Source organism: Centruroides vittatus, unplaced genomic scaffold (assembly GCF_030686945.1).
Source record: "Centruroides vittatus isolate TY-2023 unplaced genomic scaffold, ASM3068694v2 contig_918, whole genome shotgun sequence".
NCBI lineage: Eukaryota > Metazoa > Arthropoda > Arachnida > Scorpiones > Buthidae > Centruroides > Centruroides vittatus.
Window position 1 is genome coordinate 182244 of NW_027122605.1, and position 24990 is coordinate 207233.

General features: G+C 26.9%; 1 protein-coding gene across 1 annotated transcript in view; it reads right to left on the minus strand.

Moving 5' to 3' along the window:
* LOC136984429 (serine/threonine-protein phosphatase PP1-gamma catalytic subunit A) overlaps positions 1–24501 on the minus strand; it is a 39674-nt gene extending 15173 nt beyond the window's left edge. Inside the window, exons 1-2 of the mRNA XM_067281402.1 lie at positions 24304–24501; positions 3869–4000 (exon numbers count right to left, since the gene is read on the minus strand). Of these exons, the coding sequence (XP_067137503.1) occupies positions 3869–4000; positions 24304–24358 (187 nt within the window). The 5' untranslated portion in view covers positions 24359–24501. The remainder of the gene's footprint in view (positions 1–3868; positions 4001–24303) is intronic.
* Between the last annotated feature and the right edge of the window lie 489 nt (positions 24502–24990).

The window sequence follows — 24990 nt, forward strand, 5'->3', positions numbered from 1 at the left end:
AATAAGATTTTTCCAATTTAAATATTTTTCCTTTTTTACTTGTAACTAACAGAAGGTTTGTTTTCTCTAACTTAAAATTAGAAGTTTATTTGATTCACAACTAAAAGAAAATTAAGAATTTCAGAAATACAAATATTTTCATAATTTTATTATGAAATTATATGATATTTCATAGTTTATATATGAAATATATAAACTAAATTAGAATTCATCTTGAGTTAAACTAAATCAACTTTTACTAACTATTGAACAACATAGTTCCATTTATACTATAATTACTGGAGTAGTTCTTTCATTGTAACACAAATTGTAAAATCTAAAGATTTTTAATTGTAGATGCTATTTTAATTTCAGAAGTAAAAAAAATTGAAGAAAAATAATAAACCAATTAATCAAAGACATTTAAAAAAATTTAATAAATGAAATAAATTGAATCAAATAATTTCATAAGAAAATATATTTAATGTCCAATACTCTAATAAAAATAAAAATACTGCATTAAATGACTAATGTTGTAATTATAACCTTTGCATGAAGCAAAGGTTATAATTATACACCTGACTGATTGACTGATACAAAACCAGTGTCAGTCAGAAGTCTAAAACAGATTCCAGGAAGTATTATTTTTGAATAGAATTATTGGACAACAAAATATTTTATATATGATTTATTTATGATAATATACTTTAATACATTTTTTTTAATATTTTCATCAACAGATTGTAATACTTTTAAAAGCTTTTGATTTAATTTTTAATTATTACATTTTTGTTTCTTCTTTAAAAACCAGAAATTTTATTATTATTATTTGACATTAAATAATTATTACATATTAAATTTAATATATCTCTGTAGTTTACTAATAAACTAAGTTCACCAAAAATGAGCTGCAAACTAAAAAGCTGCTGCATTATTTAATAATAAAATAGATTCCTTTAAACATGAACTAGATGCATTTATTCCATTTATACATCAATTAATATATTTTAATATAGCCAATACTCTGGCAGGTTTGATCCCATTTGGAAAAATATTCAATTATCACATTCATGTTTTGACAAGTTTATATATTTTGATATATCTTAATTATTATTTGTAAATGCATTTATTATTAATAAGTTTGTTTAAAACTAAAGTTTAAAGTATTAATTATTTTTACATAAGTATTAAGTAGGATAATTTTATTATATTAATTAATTATAAATAGCTTTCAGTTCCTAGGAATTTAATCCAATATTTCAAACTAAATAATGTAATTTTATACATGCATGAAGGACAACTACGTCGAAAACTGAAATGACCTTTTGAATATAATACATTCACAAAGTGTTTCTTTTAAAAACAATTCCAATCTATTATTTTTGGCACATCACTTGTGACATCAATAAATCAGATTAGAACACATTCCCCTTCATTTTATAGGACAATGTATTGTTGTTATAAATTATTTTAGAAACATGATTACAACAGATACTGAGCTGTTATCTTGTCAAATCTAAGCCTTTAATTTACAATACAATAGAAATATTATGCCAAATACATTGATGTGCTGTTTATTGTTCCTAAATAAGCATTTTGTGTAATTCCTCCTTTAACACTACAGAAAAAAAATTTATAAAATCTAAACCATTTCATAAATTTTGAACTCAAACTGTTCATTCACCATTCCATTCATACCTTTCATAAATATAAAATATGGTTAACAATAATCCCAAAAATAAATATTTCTGGAGACATTTCTAAAGAAATCTCTAAAGAAATATCAGTGCTAACTTAAACTATTTATAAAATCTGAATAAATTCAAGAAATTAGTGACATTGATAATTTTGCTTCAAATTCTGCAACAGTGTCTTTCAACTCCAGACAAATTTTAATATTTATCTATGCAGTTATTCACACCCTCATGCAACTTTCCAACAACCATATTTCTTTGATTTTAAAATGAATTTTTTTAAACCCTGTTTTTTGTTTGTCCAAAATAGAAATGCATCTTTCACTCACAGAACAACAATCAGCAGTCATTGAAAGTAGACACCACCAATGTACTGTACAGTGCATTATGCATATAATAAATGTTTTAGTTTATACTGCTAAATGATTACATCAATTCAGATGAAATTTTGTCCAATTTTAATTCAGTTTCAATCTTTCAGGATGCTTTCAAGATGAAATATATAATGCAGATTTACATGAATTATGCATAACATAAAAAACAGAGATATCAAACATTACATACTTCTCGTCCTTCGCACTGTTCTACTTATTGTTATTTAAAAAATTTTCTCCATAAAATTCTGTTAAATTATTTTACTGAAAATAAAATCTTAAAATTTGATTCAAATTCAAACATTTTTCCTTTATAATCTTTTATGATCAGATGTGTAAAAGAATTATTTAGTATATCTTGATCTTGTCAAAATTCCAGGTATTTTTAAGTATCTGATAAAGAGTTTGTTTTACTTATACAGTAAAATCTCAGTAATCTGGCCATTTGCTAGTTCAACATGTCCAGTAATCTGATGCTAGCTGACTCACAAGTATTAGATACTGCTGTCAACTCAGACAATCTTTCCACTAGTTCAAACTCCAGTTCCCCCTAAACTAGGCATGATATCAAGCCTGAGTTAGAACACTCCAGCTGGATACAATATTAAAGACTTATGTTAGGTTCATCATCTTAGGCTTCTCAAATTGAATGTTCTGCTTTCATTTTTTTTTTTTGCCTTTCTATTTATGTTTTTGATATTGTTAATAGAATGTACTAATATCATGTGAATAGAAGTATTTTCTTTCCAAATGATTATACCATTCAATTGACCATATTTTCTAATAATCCACAATCTCCATAAATCAACACTGTTTCGGTCCCATATATGTTGGATTATGAAGATTGTGCTGTACTTGATACAATTTTGACAAAAAGGATAATTCATGATATCTAAATGCAAATTATCAGTTTATTGAACAAACAACATTTCTCAAAGCAACAATGTTAACAATGCAAGAAACAAGATATTTGCTAGTTTGTGATGTATCATATTTTAATTTTATGAATATTTAATTACAATGGTTTTAAATGATACAAACTTGAAGAAAATTGTTACAAAACAAAGTATCTGAATTGCTACAAACAAAGGATGTTAGAGTCAGGTGGGATGATAATTATAAAATCAACCGTATTTTTATATAAATATTCTTAGCAAATTTTAAAACATTTAAATTTTTGAGCAAAACAATAGTACAGTTTTTTGGTAAAAAGTTTTCATAAGTTCCTTTAAATGTATTATTTAGCCAAACAACCACTGAATTACACCAGGCTACTTTTCCAAAATTATATTTAATTAATTACTAAATAATTTGTCATTAGAGGGAGATGTTAGGCACCATCTTTTATTAAATTTAACAATTATAATTTAATTAATATTTATTAAATAATTTAGAATATTCTGGAAGAAAAGATTCTAAGAAAAAAGTAATTTTGGCATTTTGATTGAATGCCAAAATTTTTCAGATAGAAAAATTATGGCATGCAATCAAAATAGCTAAAAAAAACTCAAAATCACTTGAAAAACAAACTACTTTTAAAAAATTGTAAATGATAAAACAATCAAAACTATTTTATCCCATTATTTTATGCCACTTGACACTACCATAAAATATGAATATTTATTTCAAAATTTAAAAAACATTTTTCTTTTTTTGCATTTAATCTAGTAATGTTTTAATAAAATTTTTTTCTAAATTTGGCATTATACCTAATAATAATAATGACATATCTATAAATTTGTGTAATTATTGCATTATTGTAGCTGTATGATATTATTTATATCAAATTAGATCTTATATTCAAAATAAAAATTTATTTACCACAAATTTTCAGCGGTGCTTCAAGTTCAAGTAATATTGGTTGACTAAGAAAGATTTCTCGGGATTTCAAACATAAACCACGGATTTCTGCCTCTGTCAACTGAACATTTTTTCCTGGGCGTGACCCTCTAACTAAATAAGCAAAAAAAAAAAAAAATGTAAAGTTAGATCAAATAATACATATAATTTCAGCATAAAGAAAGTAATTTAAAAATATTCAGCTTATTTGAATAGACATAAAATAGCATCCACTTATTGAAATGATGGATATTTATTATTAGAATTAGTATGTTACATGCATGTAATAACAATGGATAAACTTTATTTTGTATAAATATACATATTTCAAAATATAATTATTTGGTTTTATTTATTACAACATAAAAAAAATCAAAAACTATACACTCTCAATGGTTTTTAAAATTTTTACTGCACCCTTAGTAACAAAGAGGTTGCCAACCACTGATCTACATTGTTAATTTTAAAGTTATAAAACTTTATTGCAGTATAGTCTACTACAGTAGTCATCACTGAACTTAGACCAATAGATAGGTTTAAAAAAAGTAGCTTTGATTCATTGGATGAATGTTTTACATAATTTAGAACAAATATACAGTAATTAATCTTTATTTTTGCTAAATATCAACTTGATATCTTGCAGGTTTAACAAGATTGAGCCAGTCAAACTTGAGTCACAGGCATCAAAAAACAGACTACTGCGTCACCCCCCATCAACGAACATAGAGCAGCCGATAATTTGCGTTTAAATAATGTTACAATTGCAGTATTTCTGAAACAATTGATTATTTTAGCTTTACTTTAGCCTGCAGTAATCCTGTGAATGATATAAGGTGCATTTTTAGTTTTATTTACGAATCTTTCCATTTTGTCTACAATGACCAGTGGAAAAGCTGTTTCAGAAGATTTAAGGAATGTTATCATTGCTAAACAAACTCATGACATGTCTGAGAGAGCTATTAGAAAAGAGCTAATGCTAAGCAAGACAACAGTGCACCAGGTTATTGTTTAGTACACTAACCATGGCCATGTTATATCTAACGAAGCTGCTGGACATCTGCAAAAAACTTCAAAAGTTGATGATAGGAGTTTTAAAACAATTGTAAAAAGCAACCACCGTGCCACAGATATTGATTGAATGTAACTATAATATGGAATGATACAACTGGAAAGAATGTATCTGTTTTGACAACACACAGGAGAATGCAAAAAATGCATTTCCAGTTTTATGCAGCACGTGAAAAACCTTTGCTAACAGCACAGCAAAAGAAGAAATGGGTACAGTGAGCCAAAGAACATCTTTCCTGGTCTCAACAAAAGCGGCATGAAATTCTGTGGTTGGATAAATCAAACTTTGAATTATCTGCAATAGACAAAAGCAAACATGTCATTCAATCTGCCAGTCAAGTTAATGAACCATCATTGTTATACTGCTCAGTAAAGTTTCCTGCCAGCTTCATGGTTTGGGGATGTATGAGCACCAGTGGTATAGGTCAGTTGACATTTGTTAATGATGGAACACTTTCTTCAGAGCAATACATTAACATTCTACAACAGTACTTACTTCCATCCATAGCAAAGCTATATCCAAATAGAACCTGCATTTTCCAGCAGGATGGGGCCACATGTCATACAAGCAGAAAAACAAAACAGTGGCTTGCAGAAAAGAACATAGAAGTTCTTCCTTGGCCATCCAACAGCCCAGATCTTTCACCAATTGAGAATGTATGGAACATTATGAAGAGATGTCTGTGATAAACATGCCCTTGGACAATTGGAGGACTAAAAGCATCCATCTTAACTATCTGAAATTCCCTAACGGCAGATGAATGTGAACACCTAGTCAACAGCATGCCAAAACGTATGGAAGGTGTTTTGGTTGCAAAGGCTACAATATTAAACATGCAGTGTCCTATGTTCATTGACGAGGGTGACACAGTGATCTGTGTTTTTTGATGCCTGTGACTCAAGTTTGACTGGCTCAATCTTGTTAAACATGCAAAATATCAAGTTAATATTTTGCAAAAATAAAGATTAATTACTATATATTTGTTCTAAATTACGTAAAACATTCATGCAATGAATCAAAGCTACTTTTTTTAAACCTATTTATTGGATGACATGTTAACTGCAGTCTGGTCTAAGTTCAGTGATGACTACTGTATTACCTTTTTTTTTTTTACATGCTTCTTGTTTCGAACCTAGAAATATTAGCAATTTTTTCACTTTTATGAAGGTCCTACACCCCTTAATCCCTATAAATACAGAGGACCAACTATTTATAAATACTAGGGGTTTGTCCCATCTATCTTTAGCAGTCCAATTCTGGCATTTCACATTCTCCACATTTACATTGCATTTTATAATTCTTTAAATATAATTTTGTTTGTGAATGTATATATATAAATTTTAAAAATTTAATGAAGTATAATTAATGGCAAGATAAAACACTACTGTAATTTAACAAATTATCAATACATAAAAAATTAAATCACAATAAAATATCTTTAAAAGTAGTTAGCTGGCCCTGTGTGTTGTATTCTGATACATCATGAGCTAAACTTCAACACTTTTTTGAGATTTCAAAATTTTTCTGTAAAACAATTGTCTACTCAAACATTTCACATCTACAGGTGGGGAAAGAAAAGCCAGTAAGGTAATGTACTGTACATTTTATGTATGTAGTATTAGATATGAACTTTCAAGGTATCTTATGATATTAAAATCAAAAATTTAAACAGTTAAATGTTTATCAATAATAAAATTTTTGATAAATCATACATATTACATCTATGGTTTCTCATTTCCTGGTCTTTTGCTTGTCTTGGGATCATGGGAAAATCCCAGAATAGAAATAATTATTTTTAAGATATACAGAATATCTTGAAATCAAATGATATAATTATTTTTCATTTTTTAAAATAATTTAATACATTCTGCAACCTCCAAAATCATATTAATAATGCTGTGTAAGATATATATATTAAAAATTACCTTTGAATTACGTAGAAATTTTCACAGATAGAAAAAATTTATTAAAGTTTGCTGGAAACTGCATACAACAACAATAAAAATGCCTTTAAATTGAATTGAAAATTTTAAAAAAATGAACTTAGATCAAACTTCTAAGTTAGAAGGTACTTTTCAATATTTAAATAAAACAAATACAAAATATTATTGTAAACTTTTATAATAAGATTTTAAAAAGCAAAGATGGTCAATATTCCGATCACTCAATCTGATTTTTATTTTAGTAATGAAAAGTCCTGCTACCGAGAATGCCCTTTCCAATTCAATTGATGCGAGTGAAATCGTGTTTAGTGCATTTAAGAGAAGACAGATGTTATATGTTTTTTCACCTGTAACCTGGAAGATTTCTAGTTTGTTTTTGAGATTGCAGTACTTCTTTTGCTCTCTAGTATTCTTGATTTGTCTATCTTGGCTGCTTTAATAGAAACATCAAGCTTATAGCCCAATAATTCGGCAGTTCGTTTGTTTTTAACCCGGGTGAGGTTGCAAAGGTCAACAACCTATAGAGGTCACTGCGGGTCACCTCAACCCGCATTTTAGATATTAATTTTTTTCTTAACAGTTCAACTTTTTTCACTTTTCTCTTTTAAATATTATTTTTCATTCTGTTTAGTAATTTAATAAATATATATGTTTACTTTGTAAGCCTTATTTAATTATTTATTAACATTCGAATTTACATATTAAATTTTGGGGAAAATTTTTATAAGTATCTGAAAAATTTTAACTATTTAAAAAAACATGAAACAATTAGTGATGATAGAAGTTACTTTTATCATACAAAAGGTATGTCACTTTATAATTTTAAAAAATTATATTTTTTGTATTTACATTACATTAATAATACAAATTTACGCAGACGTCAAGGTCACTGCGAGTCACCATGACCCCAAAGAGCAATTATCTCTTAACGCGTTCTGAAAAACTGAGTAACGGTGATATGTTCCGATAATAACAATAAATTTAAGAAGATACTGTGAGTCACATGGTAAAACTTAATTATTAACGATTCAGTCGATCATAAAATAGGGGGTGCAGGTCAGAATGGGTCATGCGACCCCTCCCAAGTTAATAATCAGGTTTATGAAGAAAAACTCATTCTTGTAGACTTCATACTCGTTTGTATCCTTGCCAAATTTGCACAACCTGGCGTTACAGCTATGCAGTTATTGAAGCTACTGGGCATGATTAAAAATTAAGACAGCATAAGCACAACTATTCCATATATTACAGGTTCTGACAAGAAAAGAATTTTCAGTGTCCTGTCACAAATAGGCTACATATTGATTATTGACAATATGTAACATACCACGAGAAAAAAAATTTAAAAAACTAATAAGTAGGTTTAAAATTAATAAATACAAATGTATTCTGACAGTTTATGAGTTAATTATACTTTCTATTTGCAAAATTTCCTCAACCTTAACACAAAATAAGAAAAAAGTGAATTTTTAAAAAATTTGCAGGATTTCCCAGGGATGAGAAGAATTTCCCAAGTTAAAAACAACCAGAATCCCATTTGAGAAACCCTAATTACATCAAAATAGCCAGTATATTACAAAACAATTTAAGGTCAAGATACTTGGAATGAAGATTATCAAGACAATCACATGCATTTTTATTTTAAAATCATTTTAGGACTGAAATGTCTTTGAAATAAAAATTAAAAACAGCTTTTCATAGTATATAGCCTAATTTAAACTTAAACAGAACATAAAAATAGTAAAATATTTTGAACAAGATCTATTCATCTGAAAAATTTATAAATTATTATTCTGATTAATGCAAGAGTTTTTAATTTATTCCATAAGTAAAAATTACATTATTACAAATATAAACAGTTCATAGCTAAAATCCATACTAAAGTCTTACTGAATGTTTTGAGAATGTTCTTAATAAAAATAATCAGGTCATCCATTTATGCATTTTTAAAATGAACCATCATCTTTACTTAAATATTTAATTTATAGAATCTAAAATATACTGTTTAAATGTCAGATTAACAGAAAGACAACTTCTGATTCCAGAAAATTGCTTGTTAAAACCAGAAGTTGTTTGTTCTTGGAATTCATTTGTATTTATTTTATGAATTTTATTTCCATAATAATTACAGTAAACCTCCCACTAACTTTGACTTTGCATAACTCAGGCAAATGTTTTCAAAAAATTACAGTAAGTTAAAATTTATTAACAACAGAAAAATTATAATTAACAAATATTTTCAATATCTTGAAGTCTATGATATTATGCATTAAATTACTAGAGAGTATACATTAGACCAGTGTTTCTCAAACTTTTTGGTCCACGACCCCCATTTTGCACTTAAAAATTTCAAAGAACCCCCTGAAAAATGCATATGTGTAGAAAAACATCCTGGAGGGGAATTAATTTAAATTTAGGAGTTACTTTTTTTTTTGTTTAATTGCATTGAAACACTCATAATTTTAATAGCAGATTTATTTTTAGTTTTATTAAAAATTAATAACTTATCTTTGGTACATATTTGAACAAAATATTCTAGATACATATTTCGACATTAGTAAACTGAATTAGTTAAGTTAAACATATTTTAAATTTAATGTGATGGGTGAGACTGCTTATTTTGGCACAATAAATTAAACTTGGGTTTAATATCAGTCAGTGCAGGTCTCATAGCGATTTCTATGTTGCTAAGACAAGAGTGCTGCTTTGTTTTGATGTTGGTCATTACTGAAAATACCATTTCGCATAAATAAGTGGTTGCAAATAGTAAGAGAACCGCCATTGCTAATTCAGCGAGTAGTGGATACTCTGTTTTCACACTAAGTCAAAAAGAATTCAATGTTTGCTTACTAAACTCTGTTCTGAACATTGTTCTATCATAGTTCAGGCGGGGAGTGGAAGCTCAGGAGATTCCCGAATAGCGCACAAATTTTTGAATGTTATATTCAGTCTCGTATTAAAATATTCATATTATTTTTATTATTTATATGTGCAATTTATTTAAGTAAAAATTATTTTATACATTTTTAATTTCTACTATTTCTAAACATGAATCCATAGTAAATTTATAAAATATTTGGAAAAAATTGATGTGTCATCAATTTTTCTCAACCCCCTAAATATTTTTCACGACCTGCACTTTGAGAATCATTGCATTAGACTATCTAAAACTCATTTCCTGTAATAAATTCAGCATTATGTCCTACTAAAAGATCCCTATAATTTAATGTATGTATAGAACTGATTGTAATAGATTACATACACTATGTCCATCTTGTTTTCCGTGTCACAGAAATGCCTCACTAATGCAGACATTTGTTAACTCAAACTACCTCACCCCTATTAGTCGACATTAGCAGAAGTTTACTGTATAATGAACCATCATCCAATTTATACAAAAAGACTGATTAGTATTCACAACTGTGATACCTTTAATAAATTTTATTTCCAATAATTATCTCTAAAACAAGTAGAATGCATCTGAAAACAGATTTGATCAAATAATAATTTTAGATCACTTTATATCAATATATGTGGATAATGTGCAACTGAATAGACTTACAAGTTAGCAACAAGAATTTTATTTGATCAAAGTTTTATCATTCTACAAATGATTATCAATTACTTTTTAAAGGAGATAACTGTGTTTTTATAATTTGATTTTATTAATTGTATATAATGCATATAGTTTTCTTTGAATAATAAATAATAAAATACAATTTTTCATCACTATATTGTATAAAAACAAGTTTTAGTATAGTTGATAAAATTAACTTTTTTATAAATTCTAATGGATATGTTAATCATGTTTTTCTTGAAATTTGTCATATTTTCTAAATTACTTATCTCTCACAAATTGGAATAAATCATCAGTTTGGCAATTAATACAACTGAAGTTGAGAACATAACCAAAGGGAGTCTATTTATACCTACTAATGGTATCTTTATTTATATCACAATTAACTGTGATATAAATGATGATATTAGTACTTGAACTTCATACTTGAAATGAATACAATTTTATACATGTTTTAAATTTCATTAAATATTTTTATAAAAGAATATTATGAAAATTGTGTGTTTCTTAATATAGACTTTAGGTTGTCTGAATATTAAATTGTCATAGCCCACAACAAATTTTTACTTTTCTTTTATTCACATTGTGCACTGTATTAAAATCAGTGATCACTATAATATAATTATCACTATATCAGTGATGATTATATTAGTTTTATAATTTATAAATGTAGTCTTATAGTGATAAATGTTTAAATAACTTACATAAATATATTTTTTAACTCTATAAAAATTTGTTTCCCTATGACATTCAGCTAGCTAATGCTTTACCCCTTTCCAAACTTTTAGCCTGATATAATCAGACATTATTTGGCCTTATTCAATACTCAGGTTATTAGAATGTTTATACTTATACTTTTATTACTTTTGATAAAATGAAAAATTATAAAGTTTCTAAATAAATATCAATCAATTATTCCTTTTGCCAATCAATGCTTAACTTCTTTTTCTCATCTTGCAAGCTTTCTCTTATATTCCATGGCAGCTATATTTGATCTGTCATCAATAGCTCGACATGTCTTACTACTACCTAACTAACTGAAAATACTTAATGAGAAATATCTATCTCATTATTTAGCAAAATGAGAGAAAAATATTTATTATTTTAGAAAATTATTTAGCTAAAATATTTCTCTCATTATTTCTAAATATTTCTCTCGTTATTCTCAATTATTATTCTCAATTATTTCTAAATATTTCTGTCATTATTTAGCAAAATGAGAGAAAAATGAGAAGTATGAAAAAGTTAAAAAAAACAAAATAAATAAAGTTGCTCATTCATCAAGACCATTTCTTTAACCACATTTGGTAGTTCAAAGAAAATTTTGGCTGCCCAAGACAACCTGACAACTACCAATTTCAAATCCTGAGTAACTTGATATTATTTTCAGTAATTTGAGTATATACATATATTTATTTTATTGAAATAGATATTTATTAGAATTAAAATCATTCTTATTTGTCAATGTCAAATGTCATTACCAATAAATTTATAGCAAATGAGGGATTTATTTACTTGTGCATTTAATCTTACTTCAGCTTCATTCTTTGGTAATCCTTGTATTTTTTTGGACAACTTCAAAATCAAAAACACTCAATAAATAAGTTTTGTGATATAAAAATATGCATAAAACTACATATATATGTGAAGAATATATCAAATATTTCAATAAAAATATATAAACTTTATTCTAAAAACCATTAACATATATATATATATATATTTTCCACAATTTTAATACAAGGATTGTTTAAAGAAAATGTCTTAGTATGCACATATGTAGACCAACTAGTTTGAAGAGTTAAATATATCCTTGACTTCTAAAAATAGTCATGTATATCATGCTGTTTGAAACAAGATTATACAGACTGCTTAGAATATAAATTTGAAATATAAAATTGAACTTAACTGTTAAAATGTGCTTGTAAATTAATATTTACTATTTATTATTCTATATTATGTATATTAATAAAAATGAAAAACTTATTAAATATACATACAAGTAGATGCAATTTATAACACAAAAGGATTTACTTTCTTAAACTTAAAGTATTTGTTACAAAACTAATTTAAAAATAATTTGACTATTAAATACTGAAACTTGTAAATTTAAAAAAGTATTTTTGTTTATGTATGCAATAAAGTTGTGTATTTTCTCTGCAAGATTCTTCCTTCACTAAAAATACTACTTATTTAAACATTGAAATTTCTATACATGAATCTAAATAAAAGCACAAAATGAATACTATAAAAAGGGATAAAAGCAATATAAGAAAAACATGTTAGGATTTAATTTCCAATCCCTGACTTCCAATAGTCATTTTAATTTATTGAACTTACATTTATAAATGTGAATTAGATCCTTAGGTATGACTTGAATACATTGAATATCAAATCATATTTAAGTAAATATAATTTATCTATATTTCTTTCAAATCATATTTAAGTAAATATAATCTTTCAACTCATATCTATGTAACTTGAATGACAGTTAAAGACAAAGTATCAATCATAACTGTCATTTACTTTAGTATTTAATATTCATTAGGATTCATTGTTCATGAAGAAATTCCTGCAAATTCAAGTCCTACAGTTATTACAATTATTATTTTGAATTCATTGTAAAGACAAAATCATAACTTTTAGTTCTATTAAAAACAGTGTTATCAGAAATTTGCATGAGCTACATTAGCATGTTAGTAATAGAATATGTAGTATATAGATGAATACATAATGAAACTATACAAGCTTATGTGAATAAAGTTTAGACTGAATGATTATATATTTCTTTAATAACTAACTTTTTCAGTTAAATAAATTAATAGTACTTATAATACCATAATATTAAGAAATTTTCCTAATATTGGAGTAAAAATTCTAAAATTTCATTGCATCATCATCAAATATTAACAATCATCTTTCTGAAGCAAATACGAGAGCACTTCTAAAAGTAAGGTCTCCTATTTTTTTAAAAATACAAAGAAACATTTATTTTCAATGATTTTCATATCATTTTAAAGCTTGAACATTTTTCTATTTTTCTTCATAATTGCCATTTCTGTTGATGCATTTTTGTAGGCGCTGTGACAGTTTTTATATGCCCATGTCATACCAGCTCGCCACCATATCATGGGACCCATCTTGTGCACACTTTCCAATATTGTCCAACTTTTCAATTAAAATCATAAGAATGGTGCTTCGAGAAGCCCCAAGAACTAAAATACAGAGATCATCCAGAGCAATTCACCGATTTTCACGCATGATTTGCTCAACCTTCATATCTGTCTTGTCAGAAATTGACAGTCTCTTGCTTCTTTCTTTGTCATGAATTTCAGTACAATCAGCTGCAAACTCCCTACACCACTTGGACGTTTTTGACATCTATGCATGACTCACCATACACTTTCGTCAACTGGCAATGAATTTCAATCGGTTTAACACAACATGGCAGCGAGCTGGTATGACATGAGCATACAAAAATTGCCACAGTGCATACAAAAATGCATTAATTAAAATGGCAATTATGTAGAAAAATAGATAAATGCTCAAGCTTTAAAATGATATGAACATTATTGAAAATAAATGTTTCTTTGTATTTAAAAAAAAATAGGTGACCTTACTTTTGGGATTACCCTCATAATTACGAAAAACAAAAGTCAAACTTTATGACATGCAGTAAGTAAATGCATTTCATTGACACAAAAACCCACCAACTTTTGTTACTTGACATTCATATACAAATATCTCACTCTAAACTTTAGACATTTTTATTTAGCAAAATTCTTTTACCACAAATATTAAAGCTGCAATGCAGTAACTTTTGAGTTAATTTTAAAAAAGTTATTGCAGACAAATTAATATTCTTGAGAGACACAAGCAAAATCCAAAGTTTTATTCTTTTAAACTTTTTGATTTAAATAGCATTCCACTTATAGCAATACTCAAATCATCTTTTTCTTAGGTCTACCTCTGGATCCTGTTTCAAGGTATATACAGGATTGTCAGAATTAAACTGACAGTACTCAAGCATGCATGAAGATGGCTCCACTGAACCAAATTAAATGAAACTTGGTATATGTGCAAATGCAGATAGTTTTGTGGTAGCAGGACATTCCTATCAATACTGGTATCATGAGTAGTTTTAAAGTATCAATACTAGTATCAGTATTGGTCTTAAAGAATTGATCCCTGATGCCAATACTGGCAGGTATCAAAACTGAAAATCTTGCCAGATGTCAATGTTCAGTCTGTCATGTTGCCTTCCAATTATTTTTACTGCTGAGAAGTTAGACCTATCCCTCTTTTTGTGTGGTAGATATGTTCCAAAGAATGTCATATAAAAAAAATTGCATAAAAATGCATAGTAATGCATCCTGTAAGAAAATGCTCGATAGGATCCACAACTTCAATAGAATGAAAAAAATAAGCAATTTACAAAAGAAACACAAGCTTTTTTATTCTATCATCATTTATCATTAACATTATTTGTACATAAATACAGCAAACACAAGATAGTTTAGGAAAAAAAAAACCAACACACAGTAAGTATTCTCTGATGTATTTACAGTACTGTACTGTGCCCAAAAAAAAATTCTTGATTTCAACAAAAAAGTAACTTTCCTAAAAAGAACACATTTTAACAAAAAGTTAAATTAAAAAATTTTCAAATTATTCTCCCCATGTAAAAAGTCATTCACATAAAAATAGGATTAGTTTTCTTTTGTAGACTGCATTATTTCAAAATCACATAAAAATGGACCATGTAAAAAGAGGGAATAGATGTACTGTACTCATTACAATGAATGCTGAGTGAGCCCCAGAGCAGCAATTTATGTTTTTTTGTTCATCCCAAATAGCCGGGATTTAATTCACTGGAATGAGCAATTTATGCTCACTCCAGTGAATTAAATCCTGACTATCTGGTTCAGAAGAACACTTCATTTCACACTTGTATGATGTCTTATGCACACAAAAGCCCTAAATCTACAGTCTTATTAATGGACTCTGTGGATACTACTATACATGAGATAAGGGTGGATAAAAAATCATTAATGAAGAGGTAAAACTGTCTTTACATTGAAAGTTATTTGTAAAATTTGAACACAATAAAGATCAGTATAAACCAGTATATAGAAATTGTAGCTCATTTTAAAATATCACTGGTGATCCAAGTTAACCTCTTAACAGTGAGGGACAATTATAATTGTCCAAGGCGATCGTGTGGCAGTGGTGAGGGATGACTATACTCGCTAAATTCTTTTGGGGGTATCGCAAAAAACTACCGCAAAAAAGAAATTCACATAAAAAATGAATTATGTAACAATAAAAAAAGACTTTTCTTTACTAGATAGAACTGTTTACAAACTCTTTTTCTGAAACAGTAATGAGAAAAAACGCTTGAAAATATACTTTAAAAATTTCCCACATTTCTTCTCCACAACTAAGTGGGAGCCCCACACTTGACTGTCCCACTGTTGAAAGGTTAATTAAACATTATGCAGTACTTTTGTTTGTTAACTAAATATTTATTTATAAATAGTAATCAGAACTCTAAGCATATACAGATTATAAAAATGAACTTTGACCTAATATATTGATATTAAAAATCAATAGTGTAAAATTCCATTCAGTTTCTGATTCGGCTGCAAAATCCAGTTTCAGACAGACTTATTGTCACATCAAGAAACTGACAATAAGTATAAACACAAAAATGCACTAAAACCTTTCATTTTTGATTTCTTACACCTAAATTCAGCTTTTCAAATTAGTATTAAAAAAATTATATAATTACATTATTTTTCACGATTTCATAAATATTTACAATAGAAAAATATGTACTCAATTTGATTTTGTAATATAAAAAATAAACTACTGATCAATTCTCATAGTTATCTATATTTTATTGATGTAGTAATAAATTTACATTCTTAATTAGTTAATACGTCATTTATTGTTATTACATAAACATTGAATATAACCTATATTTGTTTTAAGCTTTCAATAAATCAATTAAATTATTTTCAATGAATAAACACAGAAAAGTTCAAATTTTTTAAAATCACTTATCTATATGTATTTCCTGAAATTGACATAACTGGCTATATAAATACTAAAGCAGGAAAGGGGCAATAATATAACAATTTTATTTTCAATATCTCATCTTATCTTAATAATATATCTGATCTTTTTTTTTTAAGAAATATGATTTTAAAAAATATAGTAAACTCCTGCTAACTCAGACTAACAGGAGTGAAGGTCTCCAAGTTTACAAAAGTCTGAGTTAGCAGGATGTTTTTCTCCAACGACACAGAAAACAAAAAAGTGGATACACTACTTTATTCCAATCAGATATCTAATATTTTACTGAGTTTTACTGAGCTTTAGTAGGCAATACTGTTGAATTTATTTTTACAGGAAATAAGCTCAAAAAAATTTGACGACAATACAGTATACAGTAATGTACAGTCTTTAGTAAATTTCTGACTACGGTAATATAATGAATACCATCACAGAGACTTCCAGATATCAAAAACACTTGTTAATTATAATTTTCCAATTATTAAAAAATTTTAAATTACCGTACAATCTTTTAGAAACATTAGCCCAAGTTATGCAAAGACAGTATTTGTGGGAGTTTACTGTAATAAGTTTCCAGAATCTTTTTTTAAGAGTAAAAAGAAACTGGATTTCTGTTTAACATCTAATATCTTGATAGAAAACAAAATTTGATGCACCAATTAGAAAGAATCAATGCTCAGACTATTATTATTTAAAGAAAATTAGCCAATTTGCATAATGGGTAACTTTTGTTATAAAAACATGGCATCTGATACAATTGTTAGATGTCAAGTCTAGACATCTAGATAATTTTATGTATTTGATATATATTATAATAGTTCACTAATTTATTTTAATAATTTTCGCATTTGCATTATGATATCACCACAAAACATAACTATCAACATTTAACATATGATTATAATCACAAAATTATTTTTAAACATTCATTTTAAGTTTATGATTAAACATTAATGAATGTAATTAATATATATAATTTACGTTAGTCCATATATTAATTAATTAAATTTAAATAATCTATCCATTTTTAAATTAACTGAATCAGTTAAATATTTGCAGCACTTCACTGTTATATTTTTAAGAAAATATTTTTAAAAAATTTTGATTCGTTATTTTTTTTTAAGTGACCTGATTATTTATTGTATCACCTATTGTGTCACCATCATGACCTAATTACATACTGTACTAATACTGAAGTTTAGGACATTTTGAAATTTAAGATATTCTCTACGTTGAAAAGTATAAAAAATAATTATGTATTAACATAATTCAAACAAAAATTTTTAAGATCTATTTAATTGAATAATTTAAATTGCAATTTTTAAATGAGAAATTTGCAGATTAAAATCAAAAAATCAATACAGAAACAAAATTTGAAATGTCATGTATGTTTTAATTTTGCAAAAATTAACTTTTAACAAAATACTTTAACACAAAGCAATATCATGTAAACAACTAACTAATTGAAATCTAACATTTGATATTTCTTTATAAAATTTACACCTAGTAAAATTTGAAAAGCTATTTACAGAGTTAATGATTTATACTAACTTATATCTCATTGTGTTATGAAGCAATTAGTGCTGCTGAGAATTTGGTGTAATTTTTTTTCTTCTATATAATTTCTAAACACTAACAATTCCTTATTGATTACAGATCTGGAAAGTTGCCACTATCTAGATGTCACTTTTTGTACTACTATTTACCTTTGATATGAAACTGAATAATCTTTAAATATGTAGGGATTACACATTATTATTAAAATCATCATTCTTATATAGAAAAATATGATAAAAATATTCAAAAATTCATTGTTTTTTTTACATTAAAAAATCAGCATAATAAAATAAGAGCAAATTAAAGCTTAAACTTTCAATTAATTAAATAATTATTGTATTTTAGTTTTGATAAAGCCAGGAATACTAAATTTAAATTCTTCATTAAGTATATGTTCTCAGATTTACAAACTAACAATTTTTTTCTTTCCTTAAACCAATAGTGGAGAAAATTTACTACATTTTTATCCCATTTACATTAAAAAATTCTTCAAGCATTTGCTAAAATAAAAAAAATCATCATCTTGAATATCTATAGGATTATATTTGTGAAAGCATAAATACTTTTTATAAGATCATGTTTCATAATTGTATGCAAGGTTTACATTAATTATTTGTGACCATGAATTAACTGAACACAGAGTTTGTTTCAAAGTTTAATGACAAATCAAATCATTAATACTAAATCTAAATCTAAAAACTGCTTTAGTGATGATAAAAATAGCTTATTGAATTATAAACAAACATTAATTACAATTATTATTAAGGGGGAAAACCCTTTAAACATCTTAAAAAAACTTCATATTTATGATTATTACCTAATGAAAAGTATAAACATTTGTGACTGGCATAACAATTTAGAAAATATGCAATCAGCTTTATAGTTTTTTCTTAAGTGCAAATAAATTTTTGGATGTTGCTCTTATTTATAAAATTTTTAAGATTAATATCAATAATTTTGTCCTTAATTTAAAAATTTACGACTTTATATGTTTACTTTTGGAATGCAATTTCAATCAAAAGTACATTAGAAAGCAAAATGGAAAATAAATGGTAAATAATAAAGTATAACAAATATTAAATGTATGTGAAATAATAGCAAACAATATAAACAAAACTATAAATAACATTCCTCTGTTGCCACCTCTCACATACATGTTATTTTAGTAATGAACACCAGAGATCTTTCAAACATTTGCTGATTCTTTATTCTGAATCCAACACAATTCACTTTTTTCAAACATCTTAAAATGTTCTCTTCTTAACAAATATTCTTGATCACCATACAATAATTTTTATTGACTTTTAAACTATCTTACCAAGTCCTAGTGTAAATTATCTGCTTTTTACAAATAACTTTTTCAATATCATCCTTTAGATATTATTGAAAGAGACTATTTATAAGGCTAAAATTTTATTTGATTAAAATTTCATTAAAATATTGAAATTAGTTGAAAATCTTTTCCATTTAAAATATACCTTCCTATCATTCCTAGTTCATTATTATATTTAGAAAAATCAGAGTTGAGAATTATGGAGTATTCAAATAGAAAGTAGCTGTAACACTAGAGTAAGAATTTAGAAAAATTCTTTATTCTAAATAATTCATTACATAAATTCTTACTCTAGTGTTACAGCTACTTCCTATTTGAATACTCCATAATTCTCAACTCTACATCTACAATTCTCACAATCACAAGCTAGCATTATAATTTATGTATATTCAATTTGAACAAAGAAAAATCCAATAGTTATTTTTCATGGTTTTGAGTTTAATTACTAAATCTTGTTCATTTAGATTTATCAAAATATACAAGAATTGATTTGGATTATGAATATTAGGAAAACTTTGAATTGTGTACGATACATTTAGATTTATTTAATAACATCTTAAGGTTATGTTTTATCAGCTTTTTTCTTCTATATGCTATATATATAATTGAAATAAAACTTCATTCATTTTTGAAGTATTACCTATATTAATTTACAGATAATGATATACGTTACTAACTCATGACATATAGCAAATCAATAACTAAAAAAGAAATCATTTCACTTACTTTCAACAGAAATAAAATGATAAATGTAACACATGTAACAATTATTTGTTTCTCTAACCCCCTAAGACTATAGAACATCAAGTACTCCACAAACAGTCAAGTAGGCTACCCTAAGCCAACAGTCATATGGGCTAAATAGTTTAATACGATAATCTTAGTGGAGCAGGGAAACTTGCAATCTCACACAACCTTATTTCAGGGAGCTGTATCTCAAAAAGGGTTGCTTTTAGAGGTATGGCTTTTTTGCTCCTATGGGTATGCTCTAAGGTCCCAACAGTCTCATTCAGAGCTTGAATTGTACCAAATAGGCAGTATGCCAATACATGTTATAAACTGACCTTTGGAAGCAAATATCTCACAAAGGGTCACATGTACAGGTATACAGGGTCTACAATTCTCAGAGGTGCATAACCACTTATTCAGAGCTTGAATCTCACCCAACAGTCTCATTTAGGGCTCTAATTGTACTCATCTATGACCCTGGGGTTTAAAATCAAGGAAACACAGTATTTAAATTTTTTATTTATGCTCAAATCTTATTGTTTTATATCATGAAAACAGCATTATATGAATTTTGAATATAACTTTCTGTCAGATATTAGACCATGTATCTAAAAATATTTTGTAAATGTTAGAAAGAAATCAAGAGACTTTCTACAAGTTTATTAAATTATAATTATGCATTATATTGATAAGACAAAATTTTAATCACTTAACATGTGTTTTGTTTACTTCAAAAATCAATCAACTAACGTTCATTAATTCACATGAATCTCAAATTTATGAATAACTCTTTGTTTGACTTCTACTTAAAATGAAACTAAAAACATTACATTCAGATGTTTAACAAACAAATTTTTATTGCAATTTTTAAATATATTGCAAAATCAACTGTATATAAATTTGCAAATCATTATTTTGGATGTGTACATATATTGTAACAAATTTCAGTATGAAATGCAATTTCAACTTAAATATAGGTAATAAAAATTGAACAAAGCAAATGTTTGTTTCAAATTACAGTATTTGTATTTTTAAAAGCAATATCTGAAAATTTTTTAAATCATTAAGATTATTTCATTTTTAAAAGATGAACATTGAAAGCAGCAAATATTCTTTTTATTGCATTTAACTTCCAAAACAAAAAGGAAAATAATAGTACTTTAAAAATATGCATAATTTTTTTTATACATGAAATACGAGTACTTAAATTCAAAATTAAGAATTTGTTAAATTTCAAATTTTTTTACATTTATATTCATAAGAATGCAGTTTGATTTACAGAAAAATAATCATCAATATACAACATAAATTTTACTGTATATATATATTTATCCAGTATATATGTACAGTACATGTATTATTAATGATTTTATATCTTCAATCAAAAATCTACAGAACAAAATACAGTAGCAACTAGAACTAAAAGAAAAAAAGAAAAAAAAAACAAAAAAGATGTGTTCAAAAGACATTATGTAAGAAATATATATATAAAACTCAAATTTTATATTTTAGATCGGGCCTGGCTAACCAGTAGCCAGTCACATTAAATTGTGTCCCCTGCAATTGTGTTCCAAACCTTTTTTGTGCTATGCCCCACCTAAGTCTTTCTAAAATTCTTATGCTCCCCCAACATATATGTTGAACTCTTTTGGAAAGTCTCTCATTGTCGTGTTTGTTGATGTTTTTTCTTGCACTTAATTGCCACACTGTTTTATCATAACCACGATAAAACCCAATCCTTTCATCAAAGTCTATTGCACTTTCCAGTCATTGCCAAACGCAGCGTGGAACACCACAACTCACGTTTGCCCACCTCGAGGTCTGGGCAAAGAATGTTCTTTCTCCTCTTTCACCAGCCTCAGGACCTCGTTCATCTCTTTGTTCTCAGTGATTCCCAGAATTGTTAATCCCACCCCAAGGGAAAAGGGTTATAAAGTCCTAGAAAATTAAAACTAACTTAACCTGGCGTTAGGCGCGCAGGGGGATTTAACACGGTGGGGCTCACCTGCACCCCATGCAACTAAAGTTGTTACTGAAAAAATCAAAATTTTTTTGCGGTTTTTTTGTTTTTGACGTTAGTGGGATTGTGTTTTTGATGTATTAAGCAACAATACTACTTAAAATATATCATTTTTTTTGTTTATTTATAACGAAAACAAAAAAGTATTACGTTTCGGGAATTTTTCAGGGAAAAAATCGTCAACTTCAAAAGTCTATTTTTCAAACTGTAAACAAGTCTGTTGCTATCTAATCGTTGAATCATGTTCCCGTATGTGTTTTTTAACTGTTCCAACCATTAAATGCTTTGTCACAAACCCCGGGCCAAAAATATTTTAGTATTTCCAAAAATACACCCCCCGAAACTCTACAGCAACTAGAGATAAAAAGGCAAATTATTGGCAGATAACATCAATAGTTAGCTTCTTTTACACCGTAATTGGTTACTTTCTTTGTCTGTTATTAGATCCACCAGTAAAAACAATTGTCGGTAAAATTCCTGCGAAATGCCTCGCCCCCACACACTACCACTTTGACTTATGTAAACAATCGCTATAAAATCGCTTGTTTTAGTCGTTTTCTCACTTCTAATTTGCTAACGAGAAGTTGATTGATGTTATTTAGACAAATAAACATGTTTTCAAGACAATTTGAAAATAAATATTCCCAGAAAACTCTATCTTTCAAACTTTCAATGCTAAGTGTATGAGACTCTTTCTTTCCGTTAATTGGCCTTAAAAATCTTGTTTGCACGCTTTCTATGCTCTCATTCGTCATTTCTATTATGACTGATTCGATATCAGGCAATGACCATTTTTTTAGTACACTAACTCAGCTCTACCCCCTCCAGTGATTTAAATCAATATTTGCAATAAATATGGCGTACAGCAGCTATACGGCTAACTTAAACTCTGGACGAGTTTCGAATTGCCTCTCTGTGGGACGTGGGCCCCACGTTGGAAAACACTGTGCTAAGCGATATTATATATCTATTAAAACTTTTGTTTCCCGTTATGTGTATACCAAAACAATTAAATAAATAAAAATTTGCATATGTCATTGTTATAATGCACAAGTGCAAGTACAAACTCCTGGTATAACAATAAAATTTTATTCATTTTGTATTTGTTTTACTTTTTTAAAAGCATATTTGCCTAAATTGTGGCCCACTGTAATGTTATGCGTGATCAAAGTGGCCTGCGAAACAATTTGGGTTGGCCAGGCCTGTTTTAGATACTTCCATCAACCTCATGGTAAAAACACTAAGTGGAATAGAAATTTTCTTACACCATGTGAAAAAACAAAAAAAAAAATTTGTGAATAAATAAAGAAATAAGAAAATTAATCATTAAGAATTCTTACTTAAGCTTTTATTACAACAGATAAGAATTTTGGCTTATTTCAACTCCATAGTTATTTAGCATAAATTAATACAAAGAATGTGGTATGATGGTAACATAAAAGAAACAACAATCAAGGTTAGTTTTTCTTATAATTGCTCATCCAGATAAACAATTTTTTGTTATTCCATAATCTAGGAAGTCGGCCTATGCCCCCGAGCAATTTAATTTTTGATCGGGTGTCTCTAAAATAAATTCAAATCTAATAATTATATTAAATTTCACAGCATGAAATTTAATAATTCAATTAAACATAAAATTAAATGAAATCTCACTTTATGACTAACACAAGTCAATTTCCAATAGTGTTTTATAACAATGAAGTTAAATATTTTCTTTCCTTTATTAATATAATGCTGTACTTTGGAATATAAAAACATATTTTTAATTAAATTAGATTTTTAAAATTAGCCAATACCTGTAAGAAGAGAAGAATTAACATAAGTACGAAAATAACTCTTAAAATATAATTTTAAATAAAAAATATTTCAAGTTTAACGTAATTTCAAGTGAAGATTTAACCGGAAAAAACTTTTTTCCATAATATTTTGTTTAAATAACGATTTCCATCGATTGAAAAATGACAATTTTTTAAATAAAGCATTCATTTAATAAAAAGTCATCGCTGAATAATGGCAAAAAGTAATATATTATTCAAATTTACATCCCAGACATTCCAGTTTCCGGACATTACAATCTCTACTGAAAATAGAAACCTAATTACAATTTTTACCTTCTAAAAGTCTTGCTATAATGCTGTCGATGTTCAGTTTATCCATATCAGTCATTTTGGATGAGTTTTAGGTTATTGCTAATATCAAAATACTTATTTTTTTGGTGCGGTCTCTCTGTTAAAATCGAGTTACAAAATAAAGATGACTTCCTATCAAAATGGCCGAAATCAACAACATCACATGACGTCATCCCCACAAAATAGAACGTAGTGACGCTGCTGTAGGCTGAGTCCGATTTTGAAATAAAATGTAATTTTAAAAAAAGACAAAATAATATATTTTATAATGAATATATATTATAAATTTTTGCTTATAATATTAATAAAATTTCAATTTAAAAAATATATTTTAAAAATTTAAATAATTATTGTCTATTGTAAATTAAATTTTTTCGTTGCATAACTTTGGTTTCTTTCAAAATTTCTATTTTTATTTTATTTTATTTCATTTCAGTCAGTTTTATGCGTGGCAGATTTTACAAGATTTTTGTTGTATCGACTTTCAAAAGAAATGCTTTTTATTTATATTTCATTGACCACACTTAAAGATATTTTTGACTGGATTAAAAGATCGAAATATAACGTAAATTAATTATTAAAACATTTAGAAATTTCAGTATTGTCAATTATAAAAATAATACTGTAATGAAATGAATTTAAAATCAACGTAAGATAAATCAAACCCTT